The 27501-nt window shown below is 33.3% G+C and overlaps 2 protein-coding genes and 1 long non-coding RNA gene across 4 annotated transcripts; all 3 read left to right on the top strand.

Annotated features, from left to right (window-relative positions):
* The first annotated feature begins 4084 nt into the window (after positions 1-4084).
* LOC132270678 (protein S40-7) lies at positions 4085-5483 on the top strand. Its single transcript, XM_059771900.1, has one exon. It carries the CDS (start codon positions 4331-4333, stop codon positions 4826-4828), a length of 498 nt encoding a protein of 165 aa, XP_059627883.1. The 5' UTR covers positions 4085-4330; the 3' UTR covers positions 4829-5483.
* A 6901-nt stretch (positions 5484-12384) lies between these two features.
* Positions 12385-13611, top strand: LOC132267162 (uncharacterized). The gene is made up of 2 exons (XR_009468898.1): positions 12385-13396; positions 13432-13611. It is a non-coding gene; the product is annotated as an uncharacterized LOC132267162 (long non-coding RNA).
* Positions 13612-15265: 1654 nt separating this feature from the next.
* Positions 15266-21531, top strand: LOC132267173 (autophagy-related protein 8C-like). 2 transcript variants are annotated; one of them, XM_059768262.1, is made up of 6 exons: positions 15266-15559; positions 15723-15788; positions 19551-19606; positions 19713-19765; positions 21013-21131; positions 21209-21531. In XM_059768262.1, the coding sequence occupies exons 2-6, from the start codon at positions 15752-15754 to the stop codon at positions 21310-21312; spliced, it is 369 nt and encodes a 122-aa protein (XP_059624245.1). In that variant the 5' UTR covers positions 15266-15559; positions 15723-15751; the 3' UTR covers positions 21313-21531. The 2 variants fall into 2 exon arrangements, with proteins under 2 accessions (XP_059624245.1, XP_059624238.1); XM_059768255.1 differs by lacking the exon at positions 15266-15559 and having other exon boundaries at positions 15680-15788.
* The last annotated feature ends 5970 nt before the right edge of the window (positions 21532-27501 follow it).

The raw sequence follows: 27501 nt of genomic DNA on the forward strand, positions 1-27501 counted from the left end.
TCTCGGATTCTTTTATCACCTTTGACAAATATTTGATTTTATATTTTCTCTAGCAAGATAGAAAATAGAAAACATGTGGGATTTTTTTTTTCTTCTCCATTTTAGACCCACAAACCAAGACAGAACCTCATTAGATAAGCATCTTTACTAGGGATGGCAACGGGGGCGGGTTTGGGCGGGTGTACCCTCTCCCGCCCCCGCAACTGTTTAAAACCCCGCTTCTGTGCCTGTCCAAAATCGTAAAAACGAGGGAACTTTCCATCCCATCCCCGTAACCGTTTAACATGTTTACTCCGGCGGGTACCCGTTCTGCCCCATTTAAGACAATAATTTAATTATTGTTAAAATGGATTTGCTCTTTTTTTTTTTTTTTCCTTTTTTTCATCTTCAATTCTTCACCATTTTAACTTTTCTTTTAATAAAATTCATTTGTTCCTTTAATATTGTTATATAAGGTACTTAATATATTATGGGAAATATACATACTAATGAAATAAGGATACTTAAGTAATTTGTCTATCTAAACGGAGCGGGATGGGGCGACCTCCCCCCGCACCAAACCCGCGCGGATTTTTATTGTATCAAACTATCCCGCTCAAATAAGCAAAACGGTCCACCAAAACTGTCAAAAACAGGAGGGGGTGGGACAGGTAACTGTGGGGCGGGTCAAATTGTTATCCCTAATCTTTACTAAAAATTAGGTCATGCAATTGGTGAAAATTAGGTTCCTATATGCTGTCAAGGACTTGTAGTTACTCACCTCGTTTTGGGAAGTAATTATGGACTCATGTATAAAGGTTTGAAGTTGCTAAGCTTATCTTGATAGTGGGCACAAAAATTGCTTGATTGTTTTGCTGTCTATGAAGAGACCACACTTGTGGAAATGACAGTTTTGTGATTATGGTGGTTGGCTATGACTAGATGGGGAGTTGGGAAACATACTCAGTGGAGGACGACTTGTAGTTGGTTTCAAGATCCCCACTTATCTTTCACAAAGTTTTTTTTTTTGTTTCTTTTTTTTTTTTCCGAAAATTAAAGCAATATTATCTTTCACAAAGTTAGGGCTGAGAAGGCAAAGGTGTGTATGAGTGTGTTTAGCGTTTTATCTTATCATATCAAGTGAAATGGATCCCTTTTTGGACGGTTGAAAGAGGCCTTATCTGTCTGGAGAATTTGACAGACTGATTTTTTGTGCATTAAATTTCTTATTTGGACACCACTTGATGTACCAACTCAATCTAATACGAATTCTAGTGGGTGAAGCATTATAGTTTATACGCACATGTTTTAATGAAAACACTCAAATTGTGGTGGTTGAAATATTTTCCTCAACGATTGTAACAGATTTTTAGTATCAACTTTATAATATCCCGGCCAATGAATGCCTATTATTTTTGTTGATGATAGGAAATATTAATTTACCATCGGTTGGGGTATTGTATTATTGGTATTTCTAGGATACTCAGTTAATTTCTAAGTAAAAAAAGGCATGGTCGAACATGAGAACAAGAACCAAGATCCAATTTTTTACATTTTATTATATTAGCACTATTTGTATCATATTCACGAAGACACTTTTAAGTATGAGAGCGATTAGTTTATGTAAAAATCACGTAAGGTTAAAATAATGCTAAGATGTTGTGTCAGTGTTTACTTATGGTAAGTTGGATTTTTTTTTTTCGTCATTTTTTTTTTCCCATCTAACACTATACTGATATGGGTAATTATCATTTTCCCAAGAAAATTTGGCTGTGATTATTGTGGAGAATAATCATTCCCTTTTGTTTTTAAGGAAAATGATAAGGAGAATAATAAATATGTCAATTTTTGTTATCAATTGATGTGACAATTAATGATTGAGATAAACAATTAAGTGAGAGATTCAATTAGTCTTCATTGGACTTTATCTAGTTGCTCTAAAAATTAATATTTAGCAATTATTTTTACCATGATTCTTTCTTTAATAAATGTGTCATGAAAAATTATACATATATATATACACTACTACTGTGTACTGACTATCTCATTGCATGAATTAAAATGAAATGTTGACCCACGCACTTGCTCCTGATTTGAGTTGAGAAGACCTCTCAACCCGCCACCCTGACATATAACTGCCCCCACATTTATATACATTACAAGTTACAGCATCCATATCTCTATATATCTATTTATCTATATATGATTATATATACACACACACACACACTAATAATCCCCAAAACCCAGGAAGCATTGAAGCACGAAGAGTAGTAATGGAAGTTGAGTCACAGTTAAAAGTCAATGTACTCCATCAACCAACCAGGTGCTTTTACTCCATAGCACCCCTTCCTAGGCATCCTTAAAATCGATGTTTAAAGCTTAACTAATGGTATTGTAAATTGGATAAGATTACCGAAATCACCAAATCTTTCTTCTCCACCTTTCCCAATTAACAGTGGAGAGACATATAAATAATTTACTTACTCATATAAAATGCTGTATTGGCATCCTTAAAATCGATGTTTAAAGCTTAACTAATGGTATTGTAAATTGGATAAGATTACCGAAATCACCAAATCTTTCTTCTCCACCTTTCCCAATTAACAGTGGAGAGACATATAAATAATTTACTTACTCATATAAAATGCTGTATTATTAAGGGTTGTGATTGTCCAATCCCATTTGCTTTAAGACTTGATGAAATTCAACTGATGAATAATGTTCACAGTATATGAAATTGTGAAATTTTCTGTTCAAATAACTGCTTATAGCACCCTAATACGTGTTAAATGAATTTAGTACGAAAATTCGGAGTAATTTTCAAATGAATCCAACTCATTCAGTGAATAAGATTATTTTGTATGAATAAGATTTAAAGAATCTGATGATACAAAATATCCTAATATATATTCCCTCTGTTCCATATTAGTTGTCAATTTTAAAAAGTTTGATTCACAATTTTTGTAAATCAAAGTTATCGAAATAAATCTTTAATATGGAATATAGGTAGTATATATATATATTAAAGGAATATGACTAAAAATAATATCAAATGATTTAAAAATAAAAGGTGGTAATGACTCAAACTTTTTTAAATTGACAACTATTAATAGATTCATGAGTCATTTAATGGATAAGATTATATATTCTATGAATAAAATTATAGTAACTGATGATAAAAAACATCCTTAATATATATATGTATATATATATTAACAGATTCATGAATATGTCTAGATACGTTATGAGTTTTTCTGAATAAGGAGAGAAACAAAAAAAAAATGATTTTTTGAATTTGTACAGGTTCATTTCTTTGTCAAAATAAAGGAAAACAATAAATTTTTTCATTTGACTTTATGATAATTAATGATTAAGATCAACGCATCAGAGAGAAATTATTACTCATAAATAAGGCCTGCCTTCACATTCCTCTCGCATACAATTCTTAGACGGTGAATGTATGTACTCTCTCAAATCTCTGTTTTTTTGTACATGCTCAAAGAGGTTACAATTACAAAGGTTTTATAATATTCACAATTCACAGTCCTCAGACCCACACACAAACACACAAAACCTGTTTTTTAAGTTGTAGTGGTAGTAGTAATTTGTCGTCTACTGATCTCATCATATTAAAGTTTCTGTGGGCGTTTTGGACTTTTTAATTATGAAACCGTCCTTTCCGTTTCAAATCATTTCCAGGTAAAGAGTACAGAAGAAAACATATTGGCAACTGAGGTTCTCTCATTTTTAATCCATCATTTTCTTTTCCTTTTTCCTTTCTTTTCCCTCCCCTTTTTTCCCAGTTTGGATGGCCACGAAAGCTTAAACCCCACATCATTCATTCATACACATCTCTACAATCTGTTGTCTTTTACCTACTGATTGTTGCAGGAACACCCTACTTGAAATATGTGACTTTCTTTGGAGTTTTGCAAAACCTACACACAAGGGTAAATTTTATTTCTGGGTCATTCACATTATAACTTGTATAAATTACTGCAACATATATATATATTTTTGGTTGTTTTAAGTTAGGGGCCTACTAATACTATGCATTTATGAAAACTTTAAAAACCTCTGTTTGTTTGGAGGTCATTGGAAAAAAGGCAAGGTAGATTCCTGGTGTTATTCTCTTACACCAATTTTTTTTTTCCCTTTCTGATTCCCTAGAAAACCCAAAAAAAAAAAAAAAAAAAAAAAAAAAAAAAAAAAAAAGAAACAAACAACCTCCTTTTTCTTATCCATATACTGTGGGGAGTGAATTTTTTATTATTTTTTTGTTCTAAGTCCTTTGGCACCCATTTTTTGAGTAGTGGGTAATTTTTTTTTTGGAGGCTATAAAAAAAGCATGGCAGATGAAGATTTTCAAGAAGAAGAAGTTTGGGCTCATCTGGTGAAGGAGAGAGAAGATTCAAGCCCTAAGATGACGACGACGACGAGGCCGAGGTCTAAGGATTCATCTGCAAGTTCATCATCATCATCTGCATGGCGCCTCCCTGCAGCTCCAAGAGTGATCCCAAGGGCAACTGAGAGTACTGGGACAAGTCAACAATCATCAGCACCTGTGAACATCCCTGATTGGTCAAAGATTTATAAGAAGAAGAATGCAAAGAAAGGTTCAATGGTTGATGATGATGATGAGGATCAGTATGGTACCAACAATGCTGATGTTGAAGATGATGATGATGATGAGATGGTCCCACCACATGAATATATTGCTAGGAAGCTTGCAAGGACTCAGATTACTTCTTTCTCTATGTGTGAAGGGGTTGGAAGGACACTCAAAGGAAGAGACCTCAGCAAAGTAAGGAATGCCATTTTAACCAAAACTGGTTTTTTAGAGTAAATTAGTTCTCACCCAACCACCATCCCCATCACTATCATCATCATCATTTTGTAGCATCATAAATTAATAATTATAATTGTATCATCGTCATCATCATAGACAAGGGTCCTAATCAGTTTAATTATCTTTGTTTATTTTGTTGTATTTCCACATACATATATATATATATATATATATATATATAGCTAGCATGTATTGTACTCACGAGGTGGGTAAAACAGAGTTTCTAGAAGTGGTCAGAGCTACGATTTCTGGACTTTCTCCTTGTGAAAGAAGAGAAAATTAGGCAGCTGTCTCTTGGATTGCATATGTACTTCATGCTATCCTTTCTATTTTTTCTTTTTTAGGTAAATAAGTTGGGCTGCTATTTTATTTCTTTCTTTTTTGGTACATAAGTTGGACTGTTATTTTTTTTTTTTTTTAATTTTTTTGGTAAATAATCAAGTTTGGATGCTATTGGATTTATCATTTCTATTACATTTAATTTTTATATTTCTTCTAATTTTTTTTCCTGAATTATTTGTTCCAATTGGTATTATGAATCTTCATTTCTTCAGCACAAGAAGCCGAACTATATAAATTTTATTATATCATAAAATATAGTAATTATTTAAGTAGTATACTCGTATTTGGTTGTATATGTCTCTAAAGGAAATTGAAGGCATGACTTTTGACAATGACATTTGATAGTGAATTGGAGCTTCGAGTGGAGTAAAGTAAAAAATATTATACAATCATGCAAGTATAAAACCATTTAAATTAAAAAAAGAAAGACGATATTGAGAAGGGAAATGATTTAAAGACTTTAATGGCCTGAAGTGATATCAATGTTTGGGTCCCATTTGAGGTCATTAACTTACTGTGTCTGGGAGGATTTTATTGGTTTGGATTTGAAAATGTTTGGAATGAATGGGATTTTAAATGAATTGGAATTTGACTCAATTTCGTAAGTTAATATGCACAAATTGGGAGAAAAATGGGAAAGATTTGAGGAGATTTGGAATATGCTATCTGACTTACCAAAATTATCTCTATTTTGTTACTTTTTCACTCTCTGCCCTCTAAAGTTACTACTCATGTTTTAAACTTACCAAAATTATCTATCTATCTACAAAGTGTAATATTTATAGGACACCATCTTTGTATTTTTATTTTTTCATATTATAGATTTGGTCTAAATTTGAAAACTGATTCAAATATACGTTTTTACACACTCACATATCTAAGTTAAAAAAAAATACACACATATCAATAGGAATAAAAGACTTTAATGGAAATGATTTTGAGAAGGGAAATGATTTAAAAGACTTTAATGGCCTGAAAGTGAGATCCATTCGCTGTTTGGGATGGGAGGATTTTTTTGGAATTAGATTTGAAAATATATTTTAAGATGTTTGGAATGATTGAGATTTTAAAAGAATTGGGATTTGAAAGGAAATTTTAAAGCCTACACAAATCCAGGGAAAATTTGAGAAGATTTGATAACTGCTTTATAACTTACCAAAATTATCCCTTATCTATCCTAAAGTTACTACTCATGTTTCTAATTTATCAAAATTATCTCTCCATCTACAAAGCCTAATCTTTGTAGTACATTATTTTTGTATTTTTATTTTTTAATTTTATAAGTTTGGTCTAAATTTACAAACTGATTCAAATATAACGTTATTATACGATTATAGGTTAAAAAATACAAGCATAAAATGAATGTAACAAATTTTTTTTCCTTTAAATGAATTTTAGTTTATTCCAAACACAAAATGGAATTCCATTTTAATTAGAATCCAATCACTTTTCCAATTCTAATTTGAAACCCCAAAAGATTTGATTCCAAACAAAGCGGCCTTAATTGCTCACTTGATGGCAGATTAAAGGCCTTAATTCTTTCATGACAGATCCTCACTTTTTAAAATAAAAAGTGTTCAAGTCCTTATGAGGAAAAAAAAAATAAAAAAAAGAAGAGGTATGTGAATGTGTATAAAAAATAAAGAAATAAAGAAACTTGCTTTGTTTGGAACCAAATACTTCTAAGATTTGAAACTAAAATTGAATTGTAATCAATCTGGAATTCTACTTTACTTTGGAATAAAATGGGATTTGTAAAAAGAAATTTGAAAAGAAATAGGGATTTTCCATGATTTGTTTATGTTATTACGTAATATATTTCTCATGAAATCCCGTCAAATTTCAATCCTTTAAAAACCCACACATTCTAAACACGGGATAATCTTATTTCAAATCCAATTTCGACAAAATCACCCATTCCAAAGTTGGTGAGATTTGTCAAAGTCAAATGAAAGTTTTAGTGGCCCTTGTCAACACTCTCTTCTTAGCATTACTCCTAAAATACAGTCTAATATGTGAAAAATAATAAAAACCTCTAAACCACTTGGATCTTTGAGCCCACATATACTTATGGATGGTAAATGGCTCAACGACCCCAGGCTGATCTGAATCCAAAGTTTTAAGTCTGAGGCCCGTCGGGCCTGAAGCAGCTGATAGACCAAATCAATCTGACTAGGTCCGATTTAAAGAATTTCTTAAGAAGAATTTCAGGCTCAACCAACACGGAGTACTCCGTAATAATCAAAGTTTAGGGATATTTTTTATACCTTTCAAAATGGAAGGCAAAGATTAAGTGACTTAAGTCCCTAGTTTATTGTCAATGAGAAAAAATAATAATAAAATAACTTAAAAGTTCGTAATTTTTTTTTTTTTTTTTTCTAACTTCACTCTGGACGATATTTGAAACTAAGTTAAATTAAGAACGATGATCCAATTATTCAAATAATCGTTTCATCCAATGTTAGTTATCAAGTTTTGGACCTAACTTGAAAAGAGAAAATGATCACTTTAATCGCCATCAAAATCAAAGTTTAGTGGTATCTTCTATACCTTTCAAAATGGAAGGCAAAGGTTAAGTGACTTAATTTCCCCATAGTTTATTGCCAATGAGAAAAAATAATAATAAAATAACTTAAAGTAATTTTTTTTTTTTTTTCTTCCTATTTTCTAACTTCACTCCCGACGATATTTGAAGCTAAGTTAAATAGCGATGATCCAATTATCCAAATAATTGTTTCATCCAACATTTATCAAGTTTTGGACCTAACTTGCAAAGAGAAAATGATCACTTCATCAACTACTCCTTACTTTGGACTCTTCAACGATTTGCAAATTTCGAATGCACGCAATTATTTACAAAAACTCATACTTCATTTAAGTCAGACTCATCTTAAATAACCATTTTAACATCATCTTGAATAATTACGTTTACCCACCATCATCATGACCTCGTCCTTGACATAAACACTTTGTTATTGTCTTATATTATTAATCAAGTAGTGTTTGTTTGGTGACTTATTTCATAACGCCCTGTCAAAAACCAACCTAACATACACCCACTCACAAATAGTAGTATGTAATTTTCATTCGGAATTTCAGGGGGGACAAAAAAAAAAACAAAGAGAAAATGTTGGATGCAATCCACTCACTCACTTCTTTTCACCTTTAATTGATAATTTTTTTATGGAATCTTAATGTTGCATCCCACCTCAAGATTCCACCTTAATCTCACAGTGAAATCCATTTCACATTGATATATATATATATATATATATATATATATATATATATATATATCTTACCTCCAAAATTGATCCCCTCAAGTATATAGTAATGTTGAATTAGATCTCTAAAATTTAGAATTATATGAACCTTGGAAAATAAAAATTGCACCAACCTATACCACTTTGTCAAAAAGGGTAGAGGGCCTTTATTTTATACATTATATAAAGAAAAACTTTATGCTTATATAATTTACGTAGTATAATTTATACTACCTAAATGTTTTTCTATGCCAAAGTTCATCCTTACCTACTATCAACAGTGCTGACTAGGGTTTGAGATCTAGCGAGTATTTTCTCTTCTGTTAAAGGAAAAGGTGGATGGTTTAAATCTTTCTAAAAATATTACAATTAAAGTTCTTTGTCGGTTTTAAATTATAAAAAAAAAAAGAAAAAAAAAGTAACCTAATCGTGTAAACTGTTTGCTAATATAGAGATGACCATGGCTGCTTCTACACAAAAAGGGAAAATGGAAAAGAATTATATTGATCCAAAAGATAGTGAAAATTTGAACCTTTTTAACTTTGCCATAAAAGGTTGGAACAAGGTGCTACATATATATAAGGTCAAGTTGTTTTTTGTTGAATGAAAATGGCCTTAATTTGTTGCCACTATACAGATGAAATGGCTAGTCGATCTATAATAACATGATACTGTAAAATTAACTATAAAAAAATGATTCAAAAGCAGATAATTAATATAATCCAGTAGGAAACACGTACAAGCTTTCCAGATACTATTCATAAAGTGCTAAATAAAAGATTTTTTATGAAGTTTTCACAGGGTAAGATGCAAGACCTCGAACTCTGTTTAATGAGGTAAAGTACAAATAGACTTCAAACCCGAATATGTTACCAATATTGTTGTGAATTAGGTAATATGAAAGGAGACATATATCCTGTTAATCCAAGTGTTTGTCAACAAAATTAAAAAGTGAACTACCTTCAAAAGATGTCCATTGATGGAGAAAGCTGTGATCATTAGTCGAGATTATACGTGATATTGGCACGGCTCAATCAAATAATAGAGCTCTAGACTTAGAGCACTACTCTCTGGTTCAACCGCACCAATATCACGTATGTACTACAACAGCACCTGTAAACATAAGTAAAAAACAAGTAGTAGAGTATATATTGAACAATTCTGAATAAAAATGAATGCATCGGCCGGTTTGCTTGAAGATGTAGGAGATGAATGAGAGATGTGGAGAAGATGGCCTACAATATATTGTAGTAGTGAAGATGTCGTGTGAGAATCTTAATTCTCTCTCTATATATATACAAATAAGTATATATGAGAGAGAGGTATATCGAGAGAGAGATAGAGAGAGAGAGAGATGGCCGGTGGGTGAGATGTAGTTATGAAGAAGATAGCATTGAATTTGCCAACAACCCAACAGCAGGAGGAGGTTGGTATATTTATTCAAAAGCTTAGAAACGATGAAAAAGCTCACAGAAGCAAATCTGGAGGTTTCAGTGTGCATTTATGTAGATGGCATGTTAATACTGTGACACCTGCATTTGAATTTGAAACCGAAATATTCCTCCTCGGTTGGTAACTTATTAATATTTTTTGGAATAAAAGCAAATTTCGTTTTCAAGAACCAGAAAACAAGTATATATATTTATATCTATATATTGTCATTTGGTTTGACAAAACAAAGGGGTTTTATACTACTAAAAGTGGGCAGGTTAATTTGCTTCTAGCTTAGTGTGGTTACGTTTGAATTTACCTAATTAATAATGCATGCGTCATAATCAGTAGTTATATCCATTAAGTGAGTCACCCTGCAAAAATCAAAAGTAACTTCTGAAGTAATTAAGAGCTGAGGAAATTCCATATGATGTCTTTGGTGACAAAACTCCTGTAATTCTAGTTGGATTTCATTTCCAGATAAGTAGATGGAACTTACAACTACTGTATTTGGAATCCATGTCACAATCAAAACTAATTAAAGGGAAATTGATTTATTGAGTAGCCAATTTTTATTTTATTTATTTATTTTTGAAACACATAAACTTTCTCCTTCTATATATATAATTGGATTAGAGCCCTTAGATTGAGTAGACAAATTATTAGTTGACAAGGGTCCTTTGATGCTTGCAGTGGGACCCACGATATATGGGGCCACTATCTTGGTGAGTCGCTTCAACTACTCTAAGCACTCATCCCAACTCCCAAGTAATAATGGAATTCTCTGTTATAGCAATTTGATCATTTTACTTTATTTATTTAAATATTTTGGGTGGCAGCGAAATGGAAACTGCACCAACCTGTTTAACACATTAAGGTGGAGTGTGTTTTCAAATTTGGGTTGGTCATCCGAGTTGAGGAGGCTAATACAACTAATCGAGAATTCAAGTTCATTTTCAAATTTGAACCGCGTTGGAAATAAGCTACAGTTATATAAGCTTAAATTGCTTAATAATATAATCAGCTGTACATACATGTAATTTATTTTCAACGTTATTGAACATCTGTTATCCTTCGTCTTATTTTCACTAAACATGTCATTACTTTTTAAAAAAAGAAATACAAACGATGTTTACAACATTGTCAAAGCAAAAAAATTACATTGATCTAGCAAATGATTAAAAGTTAGCATCGGCTCAAGGTTCACTTCATTGTTGAGCACCAAGCTAGCTAGGTTGCCAAGAATGAACGAAGCCTAGCAACACGGACGAGAGAGAGAGAGAGAAAAGTGAAGCCAAAAAGGAACCATTCGTCAAGGATCAATAATAATTGAAGTAGAAACTAGATATATGTAGGGAACTCTTACGTGGACTGTACTACTTCCAATAACTAATTTTGTTGTGGTCTTAGCCAATTTTTTTTCTTCCATATCTAGCTAGTATCAATAGTTGTCGTAGTTTTGCCAACATAATAACATAACAAGGCTTAAAATGTAGAACCTTGACCTCTGCTATTTTGAAATGGCCACACACCTTTTCTTCAAAGCTTGAAATCTCTTAAGAATGCTGCTGCAGCTGTTGTGATGAAGAATAGCACTCACCCATTATTCTGCTCCGTATGTTCAGCTCTGCACCTAGAGATGGCAATTTGACATGTCCCTGCAGTTACTCGCCCCACTCCGTCTTGTTTTTGACTGTTTTGGGTGCTGTTTTACTTATTTGAGCGAGAATGATTTAATGTAATAAAAACTCGCGCGGATTTGATATGGAGGCGGGGAGAGGTCGCCTCGCACCGTCACATTTAGATAAACAAATTACTTAAGTACCCTTATTTTATTAGTATATATATTTATTTCACACTATATATTAAGTATCCTATATAACAATATTGAAGTAATAAATGAATTTGATTAAAAGGAATGTTGCAATCCTTCTTACGATTTTGGAAGGAGACGGGGGCGAAATTTTTAAACGGTTACGAGAACAGGAAAAGGTACACCCGCTCAAATTCGCCCCATTGCCAACCCTATTTCCACCGCATATGTATATATATCCATCTATATAATGACAGAGAGAGGTAACAGAGGCACACATACACACAGAGTCACACACACACATTCGTGGTATATGAAAGTGCCAGAGAGCCTCTTTGATGAAGTTACCTACTGAGTATATATGGAACGAGGACAACCAGACCTGCGGTCCACCCTTGCTATTTGTGGCTGCTTCTCCTTGCAATTTTTTTTATTTTTTCTAAATCCTGACAAATAACATATGCCACTCACTTGTTCTTGATTTGAATTTTCAGTTATTTCCCTTTGAATAATAGAGATTAAAGGTAGTGATTAAATTGCTTTTTATTGGTATCACAAAATTCTATATATATATATATATATATATGTTCATCTTTTTATTTTGGCCCTTCCAAAATAAAAGCCTCAAATGAAAAGTCAAAATATTATTATAATTTTTTTTCTTTTTTAAAAGGTAAATTGTAGTCACACTTCCTAAATTTTTCTCATCAATTTACGATGACATTCCTAAAATTTTAAAAGTCATATTAAACCTGATTATTTAATTCACAACTATCAAATCGGTTAATTGGACAAAAATAACCCTCAGCACCACCACCACCAAAAAAAAAAAAAAAAAAAAAAAATTCAAATCCTAGAAAACAGACAACTCTTCCTCTCTTCGATTCTCTCTCTACCAAAAAAACAAAACCCTTTCTCTTTTTTTATCCACCACCACCTACGGCCTACACCCACGTCGCCGCCTCCTCCCACCGAAAAATACATAGAGAGCATGAGAAAGAGAGGGATTAGAGATCGCGACCATCTCCAATCACCATCTAACCAAGAATTTCACATCAGGGGCAAAGCCGTCGCCGGATCGGAGCTCCGTCAAGAAGAATTCGATGGAGAAGCTAGCTATCGCCGTTGATGATGGCCCGAGGAACCACAAATCCGGCGCGCACGGTGACAACGATTACAGCTGATGACGGCGTAGCCCAACGCTCCAACCACAAATGTCAACGACTGCAAGACACGGCGATGACCATCATCGGTGGCAATGAAAAACTCCGGCGACCGCAATGACAAAAAACTTGTAATCGATCTTCTCTCCGACAGTGAACCAATCTCTTATCTCCGACAGTGACCATCTATAACCATAGTCTGCAACAACCCATACCCATTAGTCCCCAAACAGACCCCAAGTCCCAAACCCATCAGTCCCGTTGTCGCTAAACCAACAACCAGCAAACCGTACCCTGAACCATCAAACCCCAATATTGGAAACCCAATTACAAACCCAAGCCCTTAAGACCAAATCAGTCCTTGACACACCCAGATCGAAACAAACCCCTTACCATCAATATTCCGTCGTCGAAAATCTAAACAACCCCAATCGCTAAGTGATCATCTCTGCTTCTCCATCGCCTCATTGGTTGCTATTCGTCACCAAATCCCAAAACTGAAGCCATCAGCTCTGTTGTGTCACCGCAGGAATCCGCCATACCTGCCATTGTCGTCAAGGCATCGTGGTGAGGATAGAGAGAGTGCAGGATTTTGGTCCTTCAAATTTTAGCTTACAAGGTTATATTGGTAATTTAAACTTTTTTTTTTTTATGCATTTGTTGATGAAGTCAAAAGTTAAATGGTCATTTTTTCAAGTGTAAGAAATCTAGAGGGTGTGTATGTAAGTTTTTGAAATCTCAATATAAACCAAGTGCATTACTCGTTCACCGAAAGCTCAGAAAATATAATTACAATTTACTTTTTTTATTTTTATTTTTAACAATATCAATTTATCCTTGCATTTAACTTATAAAAAATAAACTATCATATAAATTTTATAATTCATTTACTTACCAACATAATAAAAAAAACAATAGAAGTCAATCTCTTAAAATAATAAAAAAAATAATACAAATATATATATATATATATATATATATATATATATATATATTTTATTAGGACAGATGGAGTATTAATTAACTAAAGAATATCTTTCTTTGGCTTATTTAATAAAATTAAACTATTATATCCATATGAAAATTTACAAGTATATCTATTATGAGTTTAAACAAATGGCTGTGAATTTTTTCTTTGAACTATCACACATATGTTTTTTATTTTGAGAAATCATATCAAATGCTTATGTTCCGGTGCATGAAATTAGTGTCTTGGAATTAAAATTGATGGAATTGAAAAATAAATATAGGTAGTCTTTGGTTCGGTGTTTTGTTTTTGACGCTATATTTTAACCGTTACAAAGTGTTTTGAACAGTAATTGAAAATATGTGTGGTAACATTCATTTGTTGTAAATTTTTTGAAAGCAAAAACATGAAAATAAGTTTGGTAAAAAAGTGTTACAAGTTTAAAAATATTATTTAAGATTTTTTTTATTATTATTATTATTTTTCTTCTATTCAACATTGTGATTACTACAATGTTAAAACATGTAAAAACACCAAATTGGTGTTTCTGTTTTTTCACTATTTACGAAACAAAATAAATTTTTTTTTACTAAACACATATTTTCCACTGCTACGGTACCCAACAAAAACAGACACCAAAAATAAAACGTGTACCAATTCTTTAGTTCAAAATTATACTAAAATTATACTTAACAAAATCTGTATTTCAATTTACACAAATATAGTCAAATGACATAATATTAAAGGTGTGTATATATATATATATATATATATATATATATATATTTACACTCATTATCTAACATCTTTAATGAGATTCCTACTTTCCCTTTAGGTAGAAATCATACTATTTAATTAGAGAACCTTGGATAATTGAATCAAATTATGATACAAACTAACAAGGTAATTGAAACTTATATGATTTTAACAATCTACTTGTAGTTGAATTGTTTAAAAACACAGTTTTTAAAAAGGTAAAGAATGTGAAAGGATTTGGACGAATGAAATTCCATTTTCACATTTAGAAAAGTTAGAATTTAAGATGCTAAATAGGGAGAGATTGAATAAATGATTAAATTAAATTTAGCAAATTTTAAATTCCTTAAATTCCAACCATTTTCAAATGGTTTCAAAATAAAAATAAAAAAGTTTTTTTTAATTATTATTTTTGGTGTTTGAATTCCCTTATCTAGTTCCATTTTATCCCTTTTAACTAACAATATTCTAAAATTCAATTCTTGCCAAATGTCATTCCAAAAACAGCATAAATTTTCTTCTTTTATACCAGCTATTGGAATAAAATTGAACAGAATTTATGTAATCGATCTAGCTTTTTTTTTTTTTTTTTGAATAATAATTAAAAAAAAATCAATATTTTATTTATTAATTTATTATTACTCCGTATTTTTTTTTACCCATTGAAAGAAAATCAATAATTAGCACACCCCAAAACCAAGAGATCTCCTTTTAAGCCTTTACCGTTCACGCAACCGAACGAACGGAGTTTCCTTGTAAAACAGAACAAGTTCCAAAACCTTCTCGTCTTTCGATTTCGTGTTGGAGTCGGAATACAGAAACCCTAATTTGTTCCAATTATATAAATTATAGTAGTATATATATTCGCAGTCAATAATCACGGCCTCTTTCTCTTTCTTGATTTTGACGGCTAGAGCTTTTTCCATCTTCCGATCAATCAATCACAATCTGCAAACCCTGTTCACCAATTCCAACTCTTTGCTTCCTTCTTTGGTAATACTTTCACGTTAATGGTTCTTTTTCCTTGTCATCATATGCATTTTCTATACAAATACATATATTTATATATGTATATATGAGTACGTATATGAGTGTTGTATTTGTTGAGAGCCCTTATGTAGGGTTGTAATGTTTTTTCGTTGTTTAAAATTCGCAGATAGAAATCGTGGTACCCTGAGTCCTGCCATGGCCAAAAGCTCATTCAAACTCGAACACTCCTTGGGTTTGTTCTTCTTTTCCTGTATATATATTATTTGTGATGTATATTTATATATTCCCTACGTCTCCTATCTTGATTCTGGTTGATTTGTGAAATATTTAGTTTGGCACTTTTTAATTGTTTGCTTTAATGGCTAGTTCTTGAGACTAGTTATGATATAAGTATGATCACTGTACCTTCATGATTTCTCATATTTTGTCTATAATGTTTGAAGTATTTTAAATTTCTGATGATTCTGGTTAATTATGCTTCTCCTGTATTTGTCTGTTGGATTCAGGATTGGAGGATGATTTATGAAAAAAAAAAAAAGATGCCTTTTGATGAAGCATTTTGTTAATTATGGAGTTCATTCATTAAATGCTATTATGTATTCCAAAATTTGTGTTGTATCATGCATGATCATCACATTCGGTGATGCTTATTCATGCTTGTGGTACATGAATTTGTTAAGTGTGGTCTTATAACTGTGCTGCTATCAGACATTAAAACTTCAGTTTCCCAGTCATATGATTCTGAAAATATTCAGGAGTAATTCCTTATAATTTTTGAAATTTCTATTTTAGAGTTTATGTTTTGAAGAGTTTAGTTGACTTGGTGGATGTAATGTTTTCTTATAAAATTCTAGAGGCTATTTGGTGTGTTCTGTTTGGTGATTTGAATCTTGCATGAACTCAAAGGTTCATTTCACCTGCTTTTGAGGACAAGGCATTAAATTGTTGTTTCTGTAGAGACTGCAACCCCTCATTTGGTCAGAAGTCCTTGTGAGCTATCTTGCTGTTAGAAAACACTAATTACCGGCCAATTTTTATTTTAAATTGTACACATTATGTGGTGTTTGATAGCACAATTCAACACTTAAATTCTAAATAGGTTAAGTGCTTATCCAATTAAGTGTGTAATAACGCCATTTGAATATCACTTAATAAAATAAGTGCCACTTAAAATGAGGTAGAATTTTAGTGACACTGATGCCATTTAGCGCCAACTTAAATTTCAAAAAATAAAAAATTCTCACTTAAAACTTCATCATTTAAAATTCAGTTCTTAAAATTTTGAATACTTTTTTTTTTGTTCTATCAGACAACACATAAATTTAGCGTTCAGTACAGCATTTTCTAGTTTGCTCATTACTTTTTCTTTACAAGAACTGACATGAATAAATGATTGGAATCTCTAAGATGGCTCAGCGAAAAAGAAAAAAAAAATCCTCTAAGATTATTTCATAGAACGTGGCATTTTGGTGATTGGATTATAAGCTTGGTCTATAGATAAGGCCATTCACTCAAAAAATTGTTTTGCTGCTTGAGGGTGTCACTGCCTGTACTGAAAGAGCTTTGCAAGACTTGTCACTGCCATAATGGGCATGGTGCTCATACTCAAGCAGTAGTTGCATATTAAAGTCATAATAGCTCCTTTTTTTTTTTCTTTCTTTCTTTTTCTTTTTTTGGTATTTTGGAGTTATGTCTCGTCTATTGTAATGGAAGAATTTTCATTTTTAATTTCTATATTGATATAATAGTAAAATCGTCGAGTAAATGATACTTAAAATGCACATTACATTATTTGTTTACTTATGTAGACCATTTCCACAATAAGCAAGTTCAGAAGAAACTATGGAAGATGATAATAATGGTGGTGTAGCTAGTGTCTGTCTAAGAATCTTGCTTAGGCTGTCACGGCACACATAATTATTGGTGACACCAGAATAAATCTTGCAATCATAGAGTTTGTTCTGGCTTAAGTCATCTTAAACAATATAATAATGCCCCTTTCCCGTGTTTATTGTGTGAAAGACGTCTTAAAATTTCACCCAAATTAGACTTATAAACTGAATTCCACCCACTTTGTGCACGTGTGAAAATGAATTGTTGTATCATCATCATCCTTGCATTTATCCATGGATGGGGTCGATTACATGAATTCTCTTTTCCATTATTTCCTATTTTACACCATGTCTTTCCATTTATAACGTTTCACTAAGATTTCGAATAGAGGTCCCAAATTTGAGTTGATTATATTTTGCTTCTTCCTTGAGAAAGATGATCAAACAATTCTTAACATGCACAAGCTTATTGCGCTTCTATTACGAACACCGCTTGGTCGCAAAACTTATCCAGGGGATTTTTTTTTTTTTTTTTTCCTTTTTCCTCTACAATACACCATGTATCTATTCCATTCTTATCCTTGCATCGGTCTTGAATTGTAAAATCTATATAGTCATTTTCTGATACTTTATCAAATTTACGTTCCATGAATATTTTTTTAGTTTTACTAATTTTTAGGCCTTTTGCTTCTGAAGTCTTTCTCCATTTATCTAAATTTGTTACTAAGGCTTCCTTAGAAGTATCTAACTAAACTGTCATCAGTAAACAACACCACCACGGAATGTTTTATTGTATCTAAACAAAACTATGTCATCAGTAAACCACAACGCCATGGAATGTTTTCTTGGATATATTTTTTCCATTTTATCTAACACCATTGTAAATAGGTATGGACTTGACACTGATCCTTGGTTTAATCCTACTTTTGTAGAGAATTCACTAGTTTCTCCACATTTAGAATGAACCCGAGTGAATGTCTCAGTGTACATATCCCGAATAAGATTTATGCTTGCTTTCTTTGTAACGCCAAGTCGCCAACCAAATATGTCCCTTGACACTCTTTTCATATATTTCTCTAAGTATTAGAAAAACATGTGTAAGTTTTTTTGTTTACTCCTACACTCTTCTATTATTTGTCTTATAAGAAATATGGTTTTCAGGGTGGATATTGGATAGTTTAATAGTTTAATTGTACGACTTATTAATTCAATTCTTCCATAATTTCTACACTCTTGCGCATCTCCTAAGAGATAATTAACAGGCTATAGTTGGCACTTGTTAATATAAAAATGTGCATTGACATGGTTTGAGAATTTATTTGTGTTTGACTCCTGCGCTCATGAGCTAGATGTTCTTATCCGACCAAAAGCCAGGGACTCAAAGCGACATATCACTCTCTCTTAAAAAAGAAGACAATTATTTTTCTGCATAAGAGGTAAAAACGGAAGGATCTTTTCTTCTTAAAAGACTTGTGGTAAGAAAAAAGGTGTGGGTGGGTGGGGGGATGTTTCTTAAATAACCTTTCCCTGAACTAGAAGCACGGCTTGGTAGACTCGTTATTTGTTGTTTTATTTTGGGTGATGCAGAATTTTTTAGTTCATTTATATATTTGTAATCTTTTAAGATGTTTGCGAATTTCCAAAATTTCATTATGACCCTTGTATGTTTCATGTCTCATATGCCTGCTTGAGCAAGTAAGAATATTGCTAATACAATCTTAGTTTGACAATGTCATAAACTCATTATAGAATAAAAAATTCAACCTCAAATTCTCAAACAACTTTAAGGTGATACCAGATTCAGGAAGAAAACAGCCACACAAATATATTGTGGCAGTTGGACCATATCCATGTCGACATGTGGACCCCCTTGTCATTGTATACAAATCATTGTTAACGGGTACTATCTATTTTATCAAGGTTGCTGAATGGTTAATAAATTTTAAAGGCCTGAGTTTCAAGGACAACCATGTCATGCTTCTATTCCTTGCATTTTCTTCCTAAGTGTCCCAAGTAGAGCTTACTTATTTTTCATTTTTTTTAATTTCTTAGTATTTTTTGTTATCTTTTTATTCAATGGGAAATTGGGAATGAGTAAAATATTTTATTACCATAATATTTTTGTTTGTTTCATGTTGATTTTATTGTTTTTTACATGCCAGAAAAGAGGCAGGCTGAAGCTGGTCGCATCAGAGAGAAGTATCCTGATAGAATACCAGTAAAATTTCTTTTTCTTTAAATGAAATGAATTAGTGGATTGTGGTTAGCGATGCTTAGTATACCGGTTTTGTTGTACTTCTCTCACACTTTAGCTTCTGTTGCAGGTAATTGTGGAAAAGGCTGAAAAGAGTGACATTCCTGACGTTGATAAGAAGAAGTAGGTGGCATTATCTCTTCTCATGTATCATCTTCTGTATAGTTATTTCAAATAATTTTTTTGATAAGATAATTAAAAGTAATTTTGATTTCTCATTATTTACATATTCTTGTTTAATCTATTGTTCAGGTTTTCTTATCCTTCTAATCTCTAAATGTTGGTACTTCTGCAGAAGTTTCTAGTTCAGGGTTATCATGTTCTAATATATTTAGTAGGGCTAATTTATCATTTGACTATATTTTGGAAGCGTTAGCAGAGTTGTTTGTTTTTCTTTTGATGTAGGAAGTGTCCTTTATTTACACGTGATATAAAGTTGTTTAAATTTCTTCTCCTTTTATTGGCTTCTACTGTTACGCACTGCAAGTCCCTTTTTGGCTTATTATAACTTCAAAATTGGATGCGTGTGGAGATTTTTTTTTTTTTTTTTCTTTTTCTCCGTTTACTACACTAAGATTTGGTGCCTTTTTACCTCTGGAGTGAGGACTAGTGTAATTTTATTTTTTTTTTCTTTTTCTTTTTTCATTCTTCTTTTTTCTTTTTTTATATTTTATGTTATGCTATATCAAAACCTTCATTAAGAGCTTAATGAAGCTCTAAGAAGTAGGGTCTGATTAATGATAGCACTCCAGCATGTATAAGACATGGAACTATCACCTTGTTTTAGGAGCTGTGATAAGTAGATAGGGAGGAAGATGGATATGCTTGTAAACTAGAGATTGGTCAATTTGGAATCAGCTGGATTGGAGGAATAAAGGAAGTGCCTGATAGCCATCCTTTCCCTTTGAATTACCACTGATACTTAATAGAAGTACGTTGATTGTCTCTTTGGCAAATTGATGTTCTTTATGGCCATTTGTTGTGACTGATCTTCAATGTATATTTGCTTTCTATGGGGACAAACATATGTAATTCAATTGATTCTGGATGGTTGATGAGTCATTCTTCTTTCTTGTTTTTAAGTTGTAACATTTGGTGTGTCATCTGTGGACTTGGGCTTGACATTTCTTTTTAATGTATATTTTTTGAATAACTATTTTTAAGGATCCTAGACATATCTATCTCATTGTTGTTGTTTTTTTTTTTAATTTTTTTTTAATGCATTGCTTCCTTTGTTGATTGCTTTTAACTACGTTCACTTCTATCACTTCTATTATTGCTCTCGGATGTACAGTAGTGGCTATTGTTGAGGTCACAGATTCATGGATTGGCAGAGCATCAGTGCTTATATGTATTTGTCTTGAATGCAGATATCTTGTCCCTGCTGATTTGAATGTTGGGCAGTTTATTTATGTGGTTCGGAAGAGGATTAAGCTTGGTGCTGAAAAGGCTATATTTGTCTTTGTCAAGAACATGCTACCTCCCACTGGTAAGTAGAGATCTCTGTATTTGGATATTGTGTTAGTATATAAAGTTGGTTGCTAAAATATCTTTTTGCTGTTTCAGGTGCTGTGATGTCTGCAATATACGAGGATAACAAGGATGAAGATGGGTTTCTTTACATGACTTACAGTGGCGAGAACACATTTGGATCCCTCGACAGGCAGTGAGTCGATTCACGTAAATGGATTTTTTTTCCAAGTGTAAATTCTCAGCTATCCCCTTATAAGTGGAATACTTTTTTGGATACTACCTTCGTCTCAATTTGGATCAATGTCATTTAATTTGATGCTGGGATAATTTGGTTCTACGTGTCTTCTTTACAATGGATAAATTTGAATTCAAGTAGTCTCCAATTTATTTATTTTATATTAACCTATTTCTGTCCACTGTATGTGATTTGAATAAAAATGTCCTGGCAGGATTTTGATTAAACAGTGAATATAGATGGTTAAAGCATTTAGGTTGGGATCAATTTTGATGTTAGAATCTATGGAGGATTCAAGTAATAGGAGTATTGTGAAACATCTTGGTTTCAGTTTTTGTTTAAAAATAAAACTAAGCTTCATAAACTGAAATATTTAGGTATGACATTGATATGTTTGTTTCAACAGAAAGTGGGTTATGGAGTTGTTCATTTTCTGGAGAGAGAGAGATATTGAAGAATTGTTTTCAGCTTGGGATCAATATCTCTTTCCCTACAAAATGCGATGACATTTATTGAACCGTTTCGGATACACTTGAATTCACTAATAGAAAAAGAAACATTTACTTGAGAAGCCTAAACTTGAACAATCTGTTGTTGTTCTATTGATTTGAATCATTTGAGGAAGATTTTTTCTTTTGACATTTGCTCTTGACCCAGTTGAAGCCCTTGACCGATTTGATGCCCATGGATATTCCACTCCGGAACTTATCTGCTCCAGCTATGGCTTTATCTTTGGCTTTACTGAATCCTCCTGAAGCCTTCTTGTTGTCACCACCGCCGTCTTTGTTGGTTTTGGTGGTGTCGTCTTCGGCCATGGCACCGAATCCTCCAGGACCCCATTGATCCGCCCAGTTTGGTGCCTCACTAGCCATGGCTGTTCCTTGAATCTTTAGCGGAGCTTCACTTAGTTTGAAGACATCAAATATCATAAAATCATCAATAACCAATGTCTAAAATGCATCCAAATTGGTTGAATATGCAATTCACTCAAAAAGATTAAATCTTTGAGGTGACACAACAAGAAAATGATCTGATCTCCATATGAAACATAAGATCGATGCAGTGATGGTGCATTAAAAAGTTTCACACACAGCTGCAAGATAACCTATAGCAATTTAATCTCTAAAAACCCAGAAAATATTTGGGAAATTAAAACCTATAAACAGCACAAGGTTGAACAATTGATGTGCGTGTGCGTGTGTGTGTGTGTGTGTGTGTGAGAGAGAGAGAGAGAGAGAGAGAGAGAGAGAACCTGATTGTGAGGACTGAATGGGGCTTGGAAGTGCGTTCTGTTCGGGTGTCTCAATGAAAAAACTTAAACAAGAAAACTTGTTGGTAGGAGTAAGTGGAATCTGCCGGTTAATTAAATTTAAACAAAGCCTGCTGCAAGTGGATGGGTTGTCTTTTGTTGCTTTTAAAAAAGAAATGCCAACTCACTTTAGTTACATTTCCACCTCCTGAAGCAAAGTCTGTTTGGCATTTTTCCTTCATTTGTTTTAATTTAATTTATCTTTCTATGTAGCCTGCTCACCCTTCATTTTAGAATTAGGTAGCTTCTTTTGTCCAAATTGAAAATTTTCATCTCAAAATGACAAGCCGTTCCTAAACCTTGGGCAGCTCGCCGGCCCCACCAACAGCCAATTGAAACAATGTGTGTGATTTTGGTGTTAGGATGTTACAAGTGCATCTGTTGTGAACCATTCGATACAGTACTGCAGAGGATTCGGGCTCTTAATTTTGTGGGGGTGGTTGATGATGGGCTATTGTCTCAAGAAATCTTTTTAAAATTGGTTGGCAAGTTAGTGTTTGATCATTATTAGTATTCCACCTACTGTTTTGCTAAGGACTACTGTCTTAGCTTTAACTGCTCCCTTAAGATTTCTTCTTCCGGTGATTATGAGAGTGACTTTATTGTAGTATAGCTTTTGAGTTTTAGGTTGGTTGGGCTAGCTCATCTCATCATATTTGACCTTAATTTCATATCTCAACCCAACTAAAAACACTGCATTGATTTTTTAGGGGTGGAACAGATGGTATAGTCAAACATAGATAGGCTGATAGCAGTTCAATAATCTAGCAGGAAATGGTTGTCAATCCATTCTCTTAAAGATTGTCCAACTTCTAGGGTTTCCATACAGATTATTTCACTTTGTTGATCAGCTGTTGAATTCTTGATGGAACTTCTGAAAATAGTTTTCTTTTTAACTAAAGTGATGGAAAAGTTTTTCCAAACCAATAACAAGGCCAGTCTTTTTCCTAATCAACTATCCTAATGTATTTCAGTTGAGAGTGGGCCTTAAGTTGCTTCATTGTGATCTGCAACTTACGATTTCAAATCACAAAACTAGACAATTATCCCTTTTTTAACGGTAAGGTCTCATTTGGATGTTTGGACCCAAGCTTAATAATAAAAATGCACATCCTTGGCAAAAATCAACAAGGTCAATTCAATGTTTTTATGCATTTCTTTGTTGAACTGCTAACACTTGAATTCTTCTTCAATGTCACCTCTTTAGTTGGTGAAGTTTTTAAGCAAAAAATTAGGATTTGACACAGCATTTAACTACAATTCAAATACATATTCGATATTCTAGGGTTTACAGCAGTGGCTCAATCAATAGCTTTTGAGGTATAGTTTAATAGCAATATTAATTCAAGTTCCTAAATTGTAATTGGAGCTTAAATCTTCAAATATATATATATATATATATATATATATATATATATATAATCTCAATTGAGAGAAACGGAGCTCGAAAATGCTTTATTTGATTCTCGCAAGTTTAAGATAAATCTTTGTAGAAATATGTTACTGATAAGTTCTGGATTAATAGGAAAAAAAGTGGCCATAGCATGCCAACAAATACGCGTCATTGGTTTGTGTTGTTTTAAGCTAAATTTTATCAATATATGTTGCAACCATATTTGAGATTTGTTTTTGGGTAAATTGCATTGACACTATCGTTTTGATCAATGTTACTCAGATATGGGTTAACGACTTTTTTTTAACAATGACACCCTATAATTTCAAATGTCATATTTGTCCATAATTATTTAATTTAATTAATTTACAAAATATATGCCATGTTAATGGATAAAACTAACCTCATCGTTAAGTCTCTTTTTCTACCCTAATCTCTAACTCTTTTTTATTTTTTATTTTTTTTTGTTCATGTTAGTACTTAGCTGCCAACACTCCCTCTCTCTTCCCCATCTCTCTCATTCCCCTCCTTCTTACTATGTTATTATTTATTTATTTTTTGGATAAATTGCACCCCTCGTCATTCGTCATTCTTCTCGCTGGTGGAGGAGATGGTGGCTATGATAAGTTAATTCACAAAATTTGGGGGAAAAATATTGCATTGTGGTGGTGTTGGATTTGTGATTGTGATGAGTAAGAGAATGAAAGTGGTTGTGAGAAGAGATAAGAGAATTAGTGGGAATAGTGAGATAAAAACAATCACTGCTATTTTTATTTTTATTTTATTTTATTTTTTATTTTTTTCAGTTACATTGTGGTGGTGGAGGTTGGGCTGGACATGGCTGCATTTTTTTTCCTGATGTGATGGGTCTGAGTTGGCCATGGTTTTTTTTTTATTTTTTTATACTTTGGTGGTAGTTATTGTGTGTTGTTTGGGTGTGATTATAATGGTGTCTAAGTTATCAAGGGGTTTCAAAATTTTTATGTATTTTTATTTTGTCTATTGTGGTGACAGTTGTTCTGATGGCTTTTAGGATGTATAAATATGAGTTAACCATGGTTGTTATCAATTTTTTTTTTCCTACTATGAAGTTCGAGTGTGGTGGTGGTGCTTATGGTTGTGTATAGTTATCTGGTTATTTTAAAAAATATTTATTTATTATTTATTTGTATGTTGTGGTGGATATGAGTATTGTTATATATAAAGTATATTTATATATATATAGAAGAGATAAAGATGTTAGTTTGGTTCATTAAATTTAATTAGGAGATTAGATTTGTAATTTTATAATTTAAATGGAGTTGTTGACAAGTCAAAGGGTAAAAAGATAATTTCATATGGTTTCAGAGACCTGGAGGGATGTCAATACACATTTTTAAAACCGTTAAATGAAGTTAACCAAAACCTCATAAATATGTCAGTGCAATTTACCTATTTTCTCCCTTGGGCTAATAATATCAGTTTCCTACTCAAGTACTGGTGGGTGACATATGCCTAGGGGTTAGTTGGCAATGTATGTTGCCTACCTTGTGCAAATGCATTAGAAACAGTATGTCTAGGAGCTCTCGAACCTTACCTTTTCTTTCCCCTTGAACAGTACCCTTTCCTCGCTGCCGTCGAGGTTCTTCTGTGTTTCAGAGGTTGGCTCGTTTTATCGAGTCGTGTTTCTTTGATCCTCTGTTTGAGGTTGCTTTTGTGGTTGTTGTTGGTGATTGCCTTTTCTTCCCCAACGTGTTCAGCTGAGTCTTTGTTCCTCACTGTTGTCAAGGTCTCTTGGTCCTTGGTGTGTTGTTCCTTTTCTTGCGAAGTGGTGTTGCTTGAATTTGTGTTTTGGGGCTGGCTTTGTTTGGTGTTGATGGTTGCGCTTCTTTTTCTGCCTGAATTGCTCTTTTCTTGGTGCTTCTGGGGAGTATTTTTTCACTTTCATCTACTGGTCCTCTTTGTTGTTGGATTTTTGTGTTTGCTAAGGGATGGTCTTCTACAATTAAGGGATTAGTTTCTCAACTCGTCCTCATTTCTGTACTGGATCTGTTCGAGAAGAGGGGCTCTTTGTTTCTTTGCGTGTTTTGGCTCTGTCTACGGTGGATCTTTGTGTTGTGTGGTTGATATCGGTCAGTGTACTAATCCGGCGCCGGTTGTACAGCGGGGGTTGATCCGGTGGCATCAATCCCAAGGTGACGCGTTTGTGGTACGCCACTCCTTTTTGGTGGATTGGGCCTTCTTTCATTTTAACCACATACGGGCTCTCCTTTCAGCCCAAAGTCGGGGTTCTCGGACTGTATCAATAGTGATCCCCAAAGTTGGCCTCCACCGTCTACAAATTGGCCAACTTTTTCTATGGGCTTGCTGGAATCAATGTCTAATTTAGAGAATAGCCCAATTCTTTAGCAGGAGTCTTCGAGTTTACGTTCGAGGCCTCAGCTTTCCTCTTCTTCTACAAATATCCAATCTTCTTCCCGTTCCTCTGTTCATACCTCATCCACGGTTCCACGCGTTCAGTCCCTGACAGCAGCTGTTCGGGATGCGGATCCTCTAGCTCGACCTATGGGGTTTCCTAACATTTTGGTATGGAATTGTCAAGAACTGGGCTCTGCCTCGACGGTTCAACAGCTTCAACGTCTCATAGTTAAGTTTTCACCGGCTATTGTTGGTCTTCTTGAAACGAAAAATAGTAGGCGTTGTCTTGATTTTGTGCAAAATTTATTGGGGTTTCTAATGGTTGTTTAGTGGAACCTGTGGGTAATGCCAGGGGTTTGGCTCTTTGGTGGACTGATGACGTTCAATTGCGCGTTGTGGAAACAACGAGATTATATATCACTACTATTATTCACCGCCTAATCAGCCCTCTTGGACGTTGTCTGTTATATATGCGAGTATAGTTGATAGTTTGCGTGCTCTACAATGGCAATTCTTAGCACAACGGGCTTGTTCGTGGCCTGGAAGTTGGGTGCTTATTGGAGACTTTAATGATATTTTCTATGTCTCTGAAAGTGTGGAGGGTGGATTAAACAGGGTTGGCAGCTTAAATCGTTTCACTCGTTGATGGAACGGTGTGCCTTATTGGATATTGGGTATGTGGGTTTTCCATTTACATGGTCTAATCAACGTGATAGGCTGGCCAACATTCAAGAGCGGCTTGATCGGGCAGTGGCGACACAGGATTGGATTTTTCTATTTCCTAAAGCTAAATTGTCCCATTTAACCGTGTTGGGCTCTGATCATTATGCCTTATTATTAGAGCTTCAACCTGTGGTTCATCTGCGAAAGCACTAGTTTCATTTTGACGCCCGTTGGACTTTAACTAATGATTGTGCTTCTATTATTGACGCAGTTTGGTCTACTCCTATTTGTAGCTCTGTTCAATTTCGATGGGCTCAAAAATTGCATCAATGTAAAGCTGATCTTTTACATTGGGTTAAGGTTCGAAGTTCAAATTCTAGAGTTCAAAT

The sequence above is a fragment of the Cornus florida genome, unplaced genomic scaffold (assembly GCF_030987335.1).
Source record: "Cornus florida cultivar Cherokee Brave unplaced genomic scaffold, ASM3098733v1 CherokeeBrave_3.0.0_Hap2_Chr01, whole genome shotgun sequence".
In the NCBI taxonomy this organism is placed as follows: domain Eukaryota; kingdom Viridiplantae; phylum Streptophyta; class Magnoliopsida; order Cornales; family Cornaceae; genus Cornus; species Cornus florida.